Source organism: Pan paniscus, chromosome 1 (assembly GCF_029289425.2).
Source record: "Pan paniscus chromosome 1, NHGRI_mPanPan1-v2.0_pri, whole genome shotgun sequence".
Classification (NCBI taxonomy): domain Eukaryota; kingdom Metazoa; phylum Chordata; class Mammalia; order Primates; family Hominidae; genus Pan; species Pan paniscus.
Window position 1 is genome coordinate 139,873,577 of NC_073249.2, and position 14,567 is coordinate 139,888,143.

Below are 14,567 nucleotides of genomic sequence, written 5' to 3' on the forward strand. Positions count from 1 at the left end.
GTGTTGATATCCCACGGGTTCTCAGCTGGAAGCTATTCTGACCCTCAGGTGATATTTGGCAATGTTTGAAGACAATTCTCGTTCTCACAGCTGAGGTATGGGGGATGCTACCAGGTAGAAGTAAGAGATGCTGGTAAACATCCTACAATGTATAAGAAGCCCCCCACAACAAAGAATTATCTGGCCCAAAACAACAATAATGTTGAGGTTGAGAAATCCTGTGATAGGCCAATGATAAAAATTAAGCTTTCAAGCAAAAAATAAAATTTTGGAAAACTTGTATCTGCCACCATAAGCTTGCCAGTCTCCCAATACTTAAAGACTTTTCTGATGAGATTAGTGGTGATATTAATGAATATGAGTTTTTAACGCTGTATAACAAAATATGTTAACATTTGAAAAGTCCACATAACTCAGTGAACCAGTATGTTCCAAATGACCAATGTATGATGTTTCAAAATTATGCTTGGTTAAAAGATTCATTCAAAGTGTAAAACATATCAATAGATTTTAATGTAGCAAAGTATAAAAAGTTCACTGCTATGGTTTCAGATTCTACATTGCAACTAACTTTTGAAACTACCACTTGTCAAGTTTTAGTGTTTATTAAAGAATAGCCGCAATTTTTTGAAAAGCTATTAAAATCCTCTCTTTTCCAATTATATATCTGTGTGAAGCTGGATTTCCTCAATTCAACCAAAAGAACATTTTGAACAAATTGAATTCAGGAGCAAATATGAAAATCAGCTGTCTAGCTTATCAGGGTTCAAAACAAAACAAAACAAAAAAGCAGAAAATGAAAAAAAAAAAAAATCGGTTGTCTATAGTAAGCCAGATGATAAAAAGATTTGCAAAAATGTAAACCGATGCCACTCTTTTCATTTTTTTGTCGGAGGAGAAATAGTTATGTGCATTAAAATATAATTTATGTTAACATGATGGCTTTACTATTGTTTTAATATTTTAAAATTTTTTCAGTAAATGGCAAATTTACTGATATTGGTAAATATCAATAGATATAACCCAAAACAAAACAAAACAAAAGCTCTTTGGGCAATCCTTAATAATTTTTAAGAGTATAAAAGGAGTTCCTATATCAAAAAGTTTGAGAACCACTGATTTGATTGATATAGTTATTCAATGCTCATCTTTGGATTACTTAATATCCCTATTTTCCCAGGTACTGGGCAAAGGTTAAGTAAAGTAAAACTCTAGTTCTAAAATGTGCAAATTTGAAATCTCCCAAATCAAAAGCCTTCCATTCTTTACAAGATCAAGTGAAAGCTATCCTAGTGCAGGTGCACATGTATCTAAAATGTGTTTGAAGTGTAACCACGGAGCAGTTCAGATTACTAGAGTACGTCAGTTTAAAACATAATAGTTGCCATAAGTGCTGAACTGAATACTGTTTAATACACCTCAAAATATCACTTGAGGTGCAAATCATCTAGAATTTTATAGAAATAAAGCTATCTACACATTTTTTAGAATAAGCGCCATTGCAAGGTATTTCCAACATAATCATGGCCACCCTTTAACACCCAGTATCTTTCTAAAACCTGTCCAGCTTTAGAAATGTTATATGTATGCAGTCTTATCAACTTTACAGATGAGTTTAATGAAAACTCCTGCTAGTTAAAGATATTGAGGAGTTATTTGCAATAAACACCACTTAACTCATTAGGGTATCAGCATTAGGTTACCAACATGTGTATCACAAGAAACAAGCCAAATTACTAAAAACGTCTAATCACCAATATGTTTCAAGACTGAAAAGGTACATTCTGTCTAGCACAAAACAAAGTAATTTCTTATTTTTATAAATCAATTATTTACAGACAGCCCTGTCCTCGTAAGAAGTAAGACAATGCAATAGTATTTTGCTGATGTTATCAACACTACATCTAAATAAGCAGGCATATTAATGTGTATTTTATAATGAAGTTAAAAAATAAAAAACAAAACAAAACCCCAGGCCTTATTATAGTCAGGGTGAAGAACAGATAAAGCTCCAGGATGGCCTATCTACCTAAAACTTTCAAACATGAAAGGGAGATGATGTTAAAATGCTGCCTGGATTTTTTTGTGAATATTGAATATGCAACTTTGGATCACGTTTCACAGAAAAATGTCGAGTGACATGTTGCATTTCTTCTCTTCTTTTCAAAGGATGTAAGATGTATGGGCTCTGGAATTAGAGTGCTTGGTTTTAAATTCCAGCTCTACCATTTACTAGCTGAATGACACCCTGCAAAATACTTAGCCTTTCTGTGCCCCCCAGTTTCCTTTTCTGTAAAATGAGGACAATAACAGCAACCACCCCATAAAATTGTTGTGCAAGCTACCTGAAAAAATACATATAAAATAACTTAAAACACTGCTTGGTATGGTGTACAGTAAATGTGAGCTATTATTACTGTTAATAATTATTATTAGTTATTATTACCCAATCCCCCAAACTACACAGGCTAGGAACCACAAAACCATGCTATCCAGGGCTGACAATGATAAATGATGGATATAGGGGCCTACATGACTGCAATCTTTTCCTTTCCAACACTGATGCTAATATTACTTTGGTCAAAGGAGGGAGACAGATACTAACATTTACTGAGTCAAGAGTTAGTGTAAGTAGGGCTAAAATAAAAAATAAAAAGAAAGCGCACAAGTGAATTTAGAAATAAATATCAATAAATTCTAAAGTAGTAAGTCATAAGAGTTATACTAATAGATTTTATAAAACTTCGCAGAATCTCCACAATAAATATTTCTAGAAGATTAAATAATGCTGAGAGATAGCATTATTTAAGAAAACAGATTTGGTTAGTTATCTGTGTTTGGATCAGTATCTTCTGCCTAAAGCTTTGAGACTAAAGAAACAGCAATTTCTAGAAATCATTAAAAAGGAAAACAAAACAAAAAACTACTGCCCCCGTCATGTGACACAGAGGGTATAACTAACTTAGAAAAAAATACTGTTGGATGTTAATTATCATTAACATACCAAGTATCTGGCATCACTACTGTGTAATAGTTTAGGTTTAAAATGTGCAGAATTCACACATTCAACCATTTGTTAAGCACTTACGGGTAACCTAGGTATGATGCTAAATTCTGAGGAAACGAAGATGAATTAAATATATGCTTCAGGAAATTCACCACATTTTGGAAAAGACATAGGTAAACTGGTAATCCAAATATCACAAAATAAATGCTTAAAAGAGAGCTTTGAATGAAGTGCTTTGGGAGCCCTGAAAGAGATATGACTCACTGCCTGGAGGCATCAGAAAAGACTTTACGGAAGTGGTCATGTTTGAGCTAGATCTTAAAGGTGGATAAAGAGTTTTCCAGAGTAAAGGAAAGGCATTCTCAATATAGGGAATAATACATGTGTAAAAAAGTATGAAGCATTAATAACTTAAGCAATAAGTTCAGAGGATGGTGACATTTCATGTGGCCGAAGCACTGGGTACCTAAAGGAAAATCAGACAGGAGAGCTAGGTCTGAGATCGTGTCCAGTTGTGTCTCCTATGTCTTAATCCATGAGCATGAAGTCCCAGTAAAGGTTTTCCACCAGAGAAGTGACAAATCAGTTTGATTTCTTAGAAATGTAACTCTGGTGATACTCTAGAAAATGCAATGAAATGGAAGACAACCCAAATTTGAGCCTGTTAAGAACTTTGTTGAGCCATTATTCTCTTCTTGCCAGAAAAAAATAGCTGCTTCAGCAAAATAGTGTCCTTAAACTGATGATCACAAATATAAACTGCCATCAATACTTAGAGAACCAAAAAATACACAAAAATATATCATATTAGTGAATAATTACAATAATCGCACAGAAAATTGTTAACAGAACCATAAAGAAAACACGATTCCGCCCTGGAAAAGAAATATTTTTAAAAATCACAAAAAAATGTACATTACAATATATCAGCTATATAATTGTCTTCATTTTGTTTCTTTACATTTTGGGTTCTCTTCAAAATTTCCACAATAAGCAAGTAATAAATTTATAATTAACAACAAATTTTAAAAGCACATTGCTCACTGCAGTTCATAAACAATTATCTTTATAAAAATCTTAAAACTAAAATATTACCTTTTTGTCTCCTTGTTTTCGTCTCCGTAACCCTGGTCTATAATCATCTCCAAATCTCAGAAAGTAATAATAAGAAACTAGCCTCTCAATAGGATCCCTTATGACATTAATGTAAATTGGTTTCTTCTTCACACCAAATCTGAAATACAACAAAATTTCAAAGGTGAAATCAACATTTTCAATCTGTTTAGGAGTGCCCTGAAATTATATGTTTAAGTCTGAAGTACTGGTCCTATAAGGAAAAAAGAACATGAATTAATTTAAATAATTTGTATATGTGGCGATTGGGAACTATTTCATGATTATTCATGTCAGAATAAAGTAAACAAGAAATATGAATTTAAAAATTATGTCTGAAGATAAAGGAGATAAAAATGAATGAAAAATAATTTTAAACTTTACCAGCAAGAATTATATAAAACATTTTATTTCTATGCCTTCATTATACTTTAAGTCCAAGTAGAAAATCCCCTCTCAAATTAGTACCCACATATTACTAGGAAAGAATTTAATATTTATAATTTTTAAACAAACTTATTTTAAAAATTGCTTTATTACATTCCTGAATAAATCATCTGGTGCTACAGAAAGTTTCAAATCTGCATTAACTATGTAGCAATGATTTCTCACTTCTGGCTCATCACACTAGCCAGATTTGATAGTGTTTTTTGAACACCATCAATGGATACAGCATTAGTGAACACAAGTGTGAACATGTCAATCTACCTTCTGTTGCTGATTTTAAAGACAAGATAGAGGTGAAAGACACTAGGTTTTCAGCATTATTTCCTTAGGGAATGATAAAGAGTTGATGGAACACTGAAGACTTTTACTTTAGCAACCCTTGCAGACCCTAGAACTGTACAACTGGCTCCCTGTTTTATTATACTCCCTTGTCCCAGTCTTAAAATGTTACAGCTATCTTGATCCTTACTTTTCCATTATTCTTCATTTAATAAAATTTCAAAGTCATTTTGATTGTTTTGTAAGCTTTCTCGCAGATGTGACCTGTCTTCATCATTCTTTCTCTTTACCACTTCCCTTTTTCTCAGTGCTTGCTTAGATTACTGCAAGAATATAGTTTTCTAACATTCAGTTTCTCTCCCTTTCAATCTATCTTCCATACCAATTCTCAAAGGATGTTCCTAAACATCATTTGTTAAATCACTCTTCTTAGGAATCTGAAATAACTCTACTGATTTATCGCTATGAAACCCAAACTCCTTTGCTGGTTGTCTTAGGATTCTTTTACCTTATGTCTTAGGTACCAGCTTATTGATCTAACTTTTTCTTTAACTCTCCTCAAACAAGAAACCATTTATCTGTTATAGTTAGGTTGCCCTCTTTTATCTCCTCCCATATCAATACTTATTCTATTTCTCTTTATATATCTTTGCTTATTCTGTCTTCCTTGAGTGCCGCTCTCATTTTTCTTTTCTTTTTCTACATTAATTCCTTCAAAAATACTTTTTGTATGAACCCAATATTGCCAGATATAATACTATTCTAGGTACTAGGAATACAGCAATGAACAAAAAGACTAAATTTCTTGTCCTTCTAGAGCTAACATTCTACTTGGGACAGATAGGCAATAAACAAATAAGCATATACAACAGATGGTAAAAAGTGCAAAGGAGAAAAATAATTCAGTGAAAGGGAATAAGGAGTGCTAGGGAGGTGAGGGAGAATACAATTCGAAATAGTGTTTTTTGGGAAGACATCACTAGTCTTATGTAATGAGGAAGGTACCATGCAAACATCTGTGAGAAAGTGTTCTGGAAAGATGGGATTTCCAAGTAAGAGGTCCTTGAGGCAGCTAAGTGCCAGGTGTTTTGAGGAACAGCAAGGAGATCAAGCTGCCTGTAGAATCAAAAAGGGAATACCATGGAAGATAAGAGAGGTGGGGGTGAGGTGGAGTGAGTGCAGACTGTGTGGGTCTTCTATACTGTTACAAGCATTACTTTATACAGAGTCAGGAGGGAGGCCACTGAAAGATTTAAACAGAGAATTACCATGACACATCTCATATTAAAAGGTCATTGGCTGCTGTTTTGGAATAAACAGAGGGGCTACAACAAAATCTTGTGACCTCTCTTCCTGATGACTCTAGCATACAGTTCTATTTGCTTTCATTTGACACATCCTGCACCTAAGAGCTATCAAGCAACTTAACTCTTAGCTTATCCTACTAGTGTTTCTCCTGTAAGTCTTTCTCCCCAACAGCATTATAAGTCACCTGAGGGTAGGCATAGTACCAATAGTGCAGTAAAATTTTCTTTCACAGTTTTTTTTAAAAGAAGGAAACAATACTGTTGCAAATACATAGCACTGTCACATTCGGTATTAGAGTAGAAGTTCCACCGGGGCAGGGACCATTTCTCTCTTATTCATGGCTTTATCACTAATGCTCAGCACTGTGCCCAACACACAGGTGCTGAATATTAATAGAATTAGGTTGAGGAGACCGTTGTGAATTAGCCACTAACAAAAGCCTTCCTGCCAGAGAGTACACTGAGTAGTAAGAAAGTAAGGAGGCAACAGCAATATATTGCTGCTCCCTTAGCTCACAGAGCTGAGAGGTTTTTAATAGGAAACTACAAGGAGAGATTATAGGACAACGGGTTAGTGATTCCATTCTTAAGAGTGAGATTCCTGGGAATCCTCTCTATCCTCTCCATTATTAGCCACTGCTCCAACCTGAGCCATTCCTTTGAGAATAATCTCCTCGCAGAAGAACATCTCCTACCAATGTTTCCTCCTTTCCCCTAGTCCCTGACATGTGGAGCAGACAGCAATTACCAGGCAGCAGTAAAAGGGAATATGGCATTTTACAAAACTCTTTTTGCTGTCCAGGAAAATGACTATCTATGTGTGGAATGGCTTTGGGTGGCATTTATTAGGAAGTATGATTTTAATGAGATATAATCTGTGAACTCATTTTGAAAATGGATATGAACTATTATATGTAACTTAGGGAACAGTTATATAGACACGAAGGGCTGGAGGCAAGGGATTATAACAGATAATGGGCATGATTAAAAATAGCAACTGGACCACACAGCTCAGCCAGTTAGAAAACAAGAGCTAACGAGGTTTGTTGGTTTCACTCTTTTGCCAACCAGCTAGTTTCTATAGGAGCTAGTTTATATAGGAAGTCTGTGGTCAGACCTCACGTTTAACTCTGGTCAATCATTTCAGCTATTTCTCAAAAAAGCTCAGGTAGAAGAATAAAAACCCATTTCTACTAGCAGAAAATAAACTACTGTTGACCTGTTAGAACACGATCTTCCTGGGAAAAGAAGAGCATATTTGGTAGGAATCTGCAGATGAAAATCAGAAACGAAAAGATATAATCTGAGCAGCAGGTTGGTAAAAAGATATTTTAGGAATTTCATTCTTGCCATGTCAGCATACGAAGTGTGACAAAGCAAGAACATAAACTAGGCTCATTTTTTTACAATTACATTCTATCAATAGCCTATCAAGTGAACAGTATCAATATGCAAATGAACAACAATAATGGTTAAAAGATCAACTGCACACTCAGAATATTTGTAAGGAACCTTGTCAACTGGCTGGAAAAAGTCAAAAAAGGAGGTGATGAACCTGAAAGTGGGCTGAATGGCCTTTGGGAATCATTATGTTTTGAAATTTTTCTGCTTCATACTAAATTTAACTTCTCTACTTAGGCAACAATCTTGCTGGAGACATTGTACATAGTTATTCTGGACTCTCTCAGCCCTAAAGCTTCATAGAAACTTTCTAATCCTAGTGGCAAGGTCCCACTGTCCTGTATACAAAAAAGTGAATGACCTGTTGATATTTGTTGGTCTCACTGATGATACTGTAAATAAATATTTTTAAAGTAATTTATGTCTTAAAAGGGGCATTCATCAACTGTGCGCCTATTAGAATGGCTCACATTTTGTAATAAAAAGCAAGTCTAACAATTTCAAATGCTAGTTCCAACAGCTGGAACTCTTAAAACACTGTTGGTTTGGTGGCAAAATGATACAATCACTTGGGAAAACAGTTTGGCAGTTTCTTATTGAGTTACCATACAATCCAGCCATCCCACTTTGAGGTTTTTATCCAAGAGAAGTTAAGACATAAGTCCGCACAAAACCTGTATGCAAATGTTTTGACAGCTTTATTCATAATCACCAAAAGCCATAAACAACCTCAATATACAGAAACTGGTGAATGGATCAATCGAAGTACACCCATACATGAAGTACTACTTAGCAAGGAACTAATTACTGATATGTGCATCAAATTAGATGAATGTCAAAAGCATCATGTTAAATGAAAGAAGACACTCAAAAGACTTGATGACTGATAAGATATAGGTGGTGATAAAAAAAAGTTGTCCAGGATTACTTGAAAGTTGCTTGTTTGGGTGTCATGACAGATAAAAATGTGTAAACCTTCCAAAAGAGAATAATGGAGGCTAAGAGTCTTATACAATGCCCAATTAAGAGTTGGAAATAAGGACCAGCAGAGATTCAGACAAGGAGAAGAAAACACCAGTTAAGACAATATGGTAACTGAAAGAAGACAGAATTTTAAAAGGAATCACCATACTGCTCTGTGTGAGGCACAGAACTAAGTGCTCCATCTACATTATCACATTTAATCCTCACCACCACCCCATGAAGTAATTACTTTAATTATTCTCAAATTAAAAATAGGACACTGAAGCTCAAAGATCTGAAACAATGTGGGTGAGATCACACAGCTAGCAAGGAGTCTAAGTGGATTTCATGGCAGATCTATCTGACTTTAGAGACAGACTTCAGAGATTGCTTCTTAGCAGTCTACAGGATCAATGCTGTAGAAAGAGCTAGTAGTACAAGGTTAATAAAAACGCAACTCCCACATATTGTCTGGAATGATTAAAATAATTTTCTAAAGTATCTACAATGTTGTGACATATTTGTTAAAAGTTGTAGAAAATGGGGCAAACGTCATCTGGTTTAGCAGAGAAGTATTAGGTAGAAAGGACAATCTCACATGACTCTATATATTAATTAATTCTATTTAGGCCTAAAATGTTGTCGCTTGATTACTGTTTAGAATTTCAGACCTAATGAAGCATTTAGTTGTTTCTTGTCATGACATAGCTGCTTCTTTACTGATTCACCTCACTTGTTCTGAAAATGATGCTAGCGGCAATATGGAGGAACCAAAATGACAGCAATGAAAACTCATTCTCATTTCTAGGGACAACTACAAAGGTACATACCTGATACGTGCCTGAATAAAACTGTTATATCAAAAATAATTTTCAAATACCTCTCAAGACAGATGTCATGTGTCAGTGTCAGTGACAGATGTCAGTGTCATGTGACACTGAGGTAGCTAGATCATAAGAAACTTAGCAGAGTCTGACAGAAAGTACAGCATTAAAAGTGTTCTTTTAGCTATTATTCATTATAAATGAAAATGTTTATTGCTGAAGAAGTGTTTTTGAAAGAGACTTCTAACATTTTAATTTTCTAAAGTTTGAAGAAAATCAAAATGGGCTAATAGATGCTATTAAAAAATAAATAGTACACATTTAAAAGGGGAGGAATATTTAATATTTTTACTGTTTATAATAAAACTTCATGAACTGATAATTACAGAAAAAAAGATTTCAGTGAACTCATTAAGGTCAAGAACTGCAACTTACTCAACTTTATATTTCCTGCATACTATGACATTTTGAAAATGTTCAACCTATATACAATTTTAAACTGGAAAATTTTCAAATTTATAATAATAATTTATATCTACATTATCTTAAAATTGTATCATTCACCAATTAAAAAGAAAACAAAACATAACCAAACGTTAAAGGGAAAAATGGAAAGGAAGAAGAACTAGGAAATATACTTTAAAAAAATCAAAGAATAAGATTCAGACAAAAAGGAGCAAGATGGGATAGGAATGCAAAAATGTAAAAAAGATATTTTTGTTATTATTCTAAAGTTCAGTAAAAAACAAATATATGTAATCAAAACATGGCTTGAGTAGAGAAGCTTGCAAATATAATGTGTATTTCTTCGTGGTCAGGCTAAACTAGAAAGGAGCTTTCATTTTTTATTTCTCTATCTTATTTCCTAGGTTTCTTGGGGCTTACATTAGTTTTAATGTCTCTGATAAGGTAAGTTTAAAAAAACTATGTGTTAAATAAGTATTTTGCCAAATTCACCACTTTCTCCTGAAAGCAAGTATTTTACTGGACTCCACAAAGTACTATGCCAGTCAAGAATATTGTTTTGAAGAGTAAAGCACAATTGACCCTTGAACAACACGAGTCTGAACTGTGCAGGCCCATGCATACATAGATTTTTTTCAACCACACACAGATACAGTACTTGAGAGATGTGAAACCCGTGTACAAGGGGTGACTTTCAAATTCGTGGGTTTCATCACAGGGCCAACGGAGGGACTTGAGTATGCGATTTTTATATACTCAGGCAGTCCGAGAACCAATACCCTGGACATACCCCAGGAACGACTGTAATTTAAAAAATTGGTAAGGCGATGTTTCTTTCCTTTTCCTTCCCCATTTATGGAGCATATGGCTATTAAGCTAAAAGATATTTGAGGATACTAGTTACATCTACAACAGTTCTTGACTACATAGATACATCAAAATACATTTCACCTAGGCTGATTTTGTTTAGGTATTTAAAATCTTGGAAAAATCTATGAAAAATTTTCACAATACTTTTCCCTTCAAATAACATAAGACTCACTATGAAAATATTCAAACCCTTAAAAATTCATGTCAGCATTTAATAAATGAGATTAATCTCTTCAAAAAGCCTTATTTTTTCAACTACAAGAACCTCAGCATATATCAGAGCTTTGTTCTAAGTATAAGACTTTGCCAAAAGCAAAAGCATTCAATTTATAATTTTAATAATGAAAACCTAGACTATTAGAAACCAAGCTGTGTGTGGAAAGAATAAATCATTTAGGTGAAAGGGTAACAAACATTCAATTCAAGGATAATGCAGCCCTGAGGGAAAATATGCACATGAACGAAGCTTATGAAATTGGTTCAATGCCTATGCAAAGAAAAAAATAGTTTATTTTAAAGCTGCCTATAAAATATTTTCAATATTGCAGTATGAATTATTTATAGAAAAACATACATCTAACTTTAGAGCTACAATTTTATTGAAAGATCTTGAGTACTATGAGAGGAACTAGAAATAGGAACATATCACTTTATGTATGTAATATTTGGGTGATTCTTTTTTAATTACATGATTTCCCAAAAAGTTAAGATTATCAGTTTGAATCAGTAATACTTCATTCTACTTTTTCTTTTCAAAATTAAGTAAAACTGAGAGTGGGATATCACTTTTATTTTAAATTTTATAAAAAATGCCTTTTAAAGTTGACCAATATATCAAGGTGTGTTACTCTGAAATCATAATAGCTAATTTAAAAACTGAATAAACACGTCTAAGCTAAATAATAAAAAAAAATTTTTTTAGTGTTTTTGAAGTTAATGCAGAATCTTAGGGAAAACATTTGGATTTGAGGTTTACTACAATGGTACTACGTGTACTACCAAAAAAGTTCAAATGTATCCATAAGACTGTTATGTTTGGAATATTAAGTTTAATTAATTTTCTGATTAATAATGTGGCACAGACTGTACAGAAAGCCACATAGTGCTTGAATACTGTGAGTAGGCATATAGTTTTCTGAACCCTTCTTGAGAGAACTATTAATATGACAGAGGCCGGGCACAGTGGCTCATGCCTATAATCCCAGCACTTTGGGAGGCTGAGGCAGGAGGATCACCTGAGTCCAGGAGTGAGTGAGTGAGTGAGTGAGTGAGTGAGTGACAGGGAGGGAGAGAGAGCAAGAGAGAAGGAGAGAGGGAGAGAGGGAGAAGGAGAGAGGGGGAGAGAGAGGAAATCATTAATTTTTTTTAAAAAAGCCTCGTAAGACATCATAATTTTAAAGCTAAAATAAGGTAGCCCAAGGGAAAGTGTACACTTCACTATGTCTTGGGTGAGAAGCAGACACATTGGAGCACCAATAACTTAGTGAGAGCTTTTTTGCTTTCTCAATGATGTGTTAAGTCATAATCTGGCCTCTAGGTTATAACTTGAGCTCTCCTGAAGTAGTGTCATTCTGGTTGTACAAGGCATATACACACAATAATAATAAACTTTAAAGAGTAATAACTAATATGTAATTAATATAAGAATTGCCAATTTATGAACACTAGAGGGCAGTAAAACACTAAGAAGGTATATTTAAATTACAGATCTAAAACTGGCAAAGGCAAGACAGTACATTCTTTTATTAGAAAATCATAACAATTTAATGAATTTATTCCTTTTTAGGTTACTAGAGTACAAAGCATTCTTTAGCATGTCATTTCGGTGTAACTTACTTTGCAAAATCCAAGTAAGAAACGTGTCCATGATAAAATCCTGGTTTCATCTCTTTCCAGGAAGTTATATTCTTTACAAAGCGCACCTAAAAAGGGAGAACACACTCATTATATACAATTTAAAGAAAATGAAATTTGATGATAGCAAAATATTTCCAAGATAGGAATTTAAAAACCTAAAACCACTTTTACAGAGCTTGAAACACAGGTTTGGACTAAGGAAAGTATACTGTAATCTGTAACTATTAAAATTCATCACAGAGACAGCTACTATCATTATACTCACAAAAGAGTGAAAGATGATTCTGAAAACAAAATGGCACAATGAAATCCTTTACAATGCTGTAGAGCGAGTACATTTACATAGGGTGGGAGGAGGGTCGTTGTGGGGGTATATGTATCTACACCCTGCCAACACACATGCTAAAGCAGGCAATACAGGAACATTCCAGCATATCAAATGTTTTCTTCTCAGAGGCTTGCTGTTCATAAAAGTTTATTTTTATTAATGACTCAACAAATAAAAAGTAATATTTAAAACCAAAATGATTTTTAAAAAGGTGATGGTTATCAGAAGATATTTAAGAGTTAAGAGCAGATATCACAAGCTTGTTGATAAAAAGATTAATAAAATTAGAGACGTAATACAGGTCAAAATATTTAAAATTTCTAAATATTTAACTTATTGGAATTAACGTACACAAAAATTAATATGAAAAATTATATAAGTATATTTTAAAATGTCTAATAACTGGTTAACATAGAATTTGATAAACCTAAGTATCACTAGCTGCAAAGCAGTGATATACAATTTCTCAATGGAAAATGGTATACATTTTTGATAAGCAAATCTTTGCATGATAAATAGCAAGTGGTTAAGAATCTCTTTTAGAACCTAGATAGAGTGCAGAAAGTGGGGGCAGTGAGGTCCACCAACCTATACCGCACCGAAACCATCTGCAAGCTATGACTTCAGCCTCTCAAACACAGAACTGTCAATTGCATAATTCTGACAACTTATCAATCTTTCACTTACATCATAGAATAGGGATAGTCACATGGAGATATTCTGGAACACTTCATACTACACTCCACTCAATAATATCAATGAATGATGATAGCTGCCTCCTGTTAAAGGCCTATTGGTAGGTGAGGGAGGGGAAACAGTGCAGATATAGCTATATGTCAGAGAATGTGAACTAGAGAAAAATGGAAGAGTTCTGGGATAATTTATCTTTAGGGGAAACATTAATAACTCACATACTAAGAGAAATTATGAAGCTTTTAGAATGGAAATGGTTATATGCCTTACTTGGCCTCTCAATACACATATACATCCTTAAATTAAAATCTGAAAAATGAATTGCAGATAAAAATTAGTTTCCATTAGAAAGTATACAATGTCATTTTAGCAGATATTTTCAATTTTTTTCCCCACTGAAACTGAAAGAGCCAAATAAATGTGATTTGAGGTTTTCATGTTCTTTCCAATTCTTCAACTAAGGCACCAAACAGAATGAAAATACCAAATTGCAAATGAAACAGAAACAAAATATAAAATTAAATAATCCAGAGCCTGCATCTTTAACATACTTTACATGCTGAATATGAAAAGTCTTTATAACTGCCACTTAATGGTAGATTATTTCCTATAAACCTTTGGTTCTATGAAAATCAGTTCTAGTATTTCAGCCAAAAATGAGAGGAAAAAAGAAGGCAAAGAGAATAAGGCATTGAAGATGGTGGCTAAAGTGAGCTTAAGATATATTTAGCAACTCACCTCTGTTTTCCAGAAGCTGAGATTTAATGTGGACATGGTGATGTAGGAGGGAAATGAAAGATGCTACATTGAGGTCTGAAAAAATAGTGTTATATAAACTAAACAGCAGGGAAGATCATATAGTACAAGCTTGGAGTATACTGTGGTGAAAGACGTGGGCAGAAATAAGAGTCAGGTACAAATTCAAGTATTCTTTTTCCTCCAACAAAGCTTCCTAAGGATGGTCAATATTAAACTAAACCCTCTCCTGAGGATGAATGATATCCTATCAAATG

At 33.8% G+C, this 14,567-nt stretch overlaps 1 protein-coding gene across 4 annotated transcripts in view; it reads right to left on the reverse strand.

The window, feature by feature from the left end:
* HS2ST1 (heparan sulfate 2-O-sulfotransferase 1) overlaps window positions 1–14,567 on the reverse strand; it is a 199,260-nt gene that overhangs the window by 14,585 nt on the left and 170,108 nt on the right. For all 4 annotated transcript variants that reach the window (XM_003805308.5, XM_008969691.5, XM_055116498.2 and 1 more), the window contains exons 3-4: window positions 12,513–12,598; window positions 4,103–4,241 (exon numbers count right to left, since the gene is read on the reverse strand). In XM_003805308.5, the coding sequence (XP_003805356.1) occupies window positions 4,103–4,241; window positions 12,513–12,598 (225 nt within the window). The remainder of the gene's footprint in view (window positions 1–4,102; window positions 4,242–12,512; window positions 12,599–14,567) is intronic.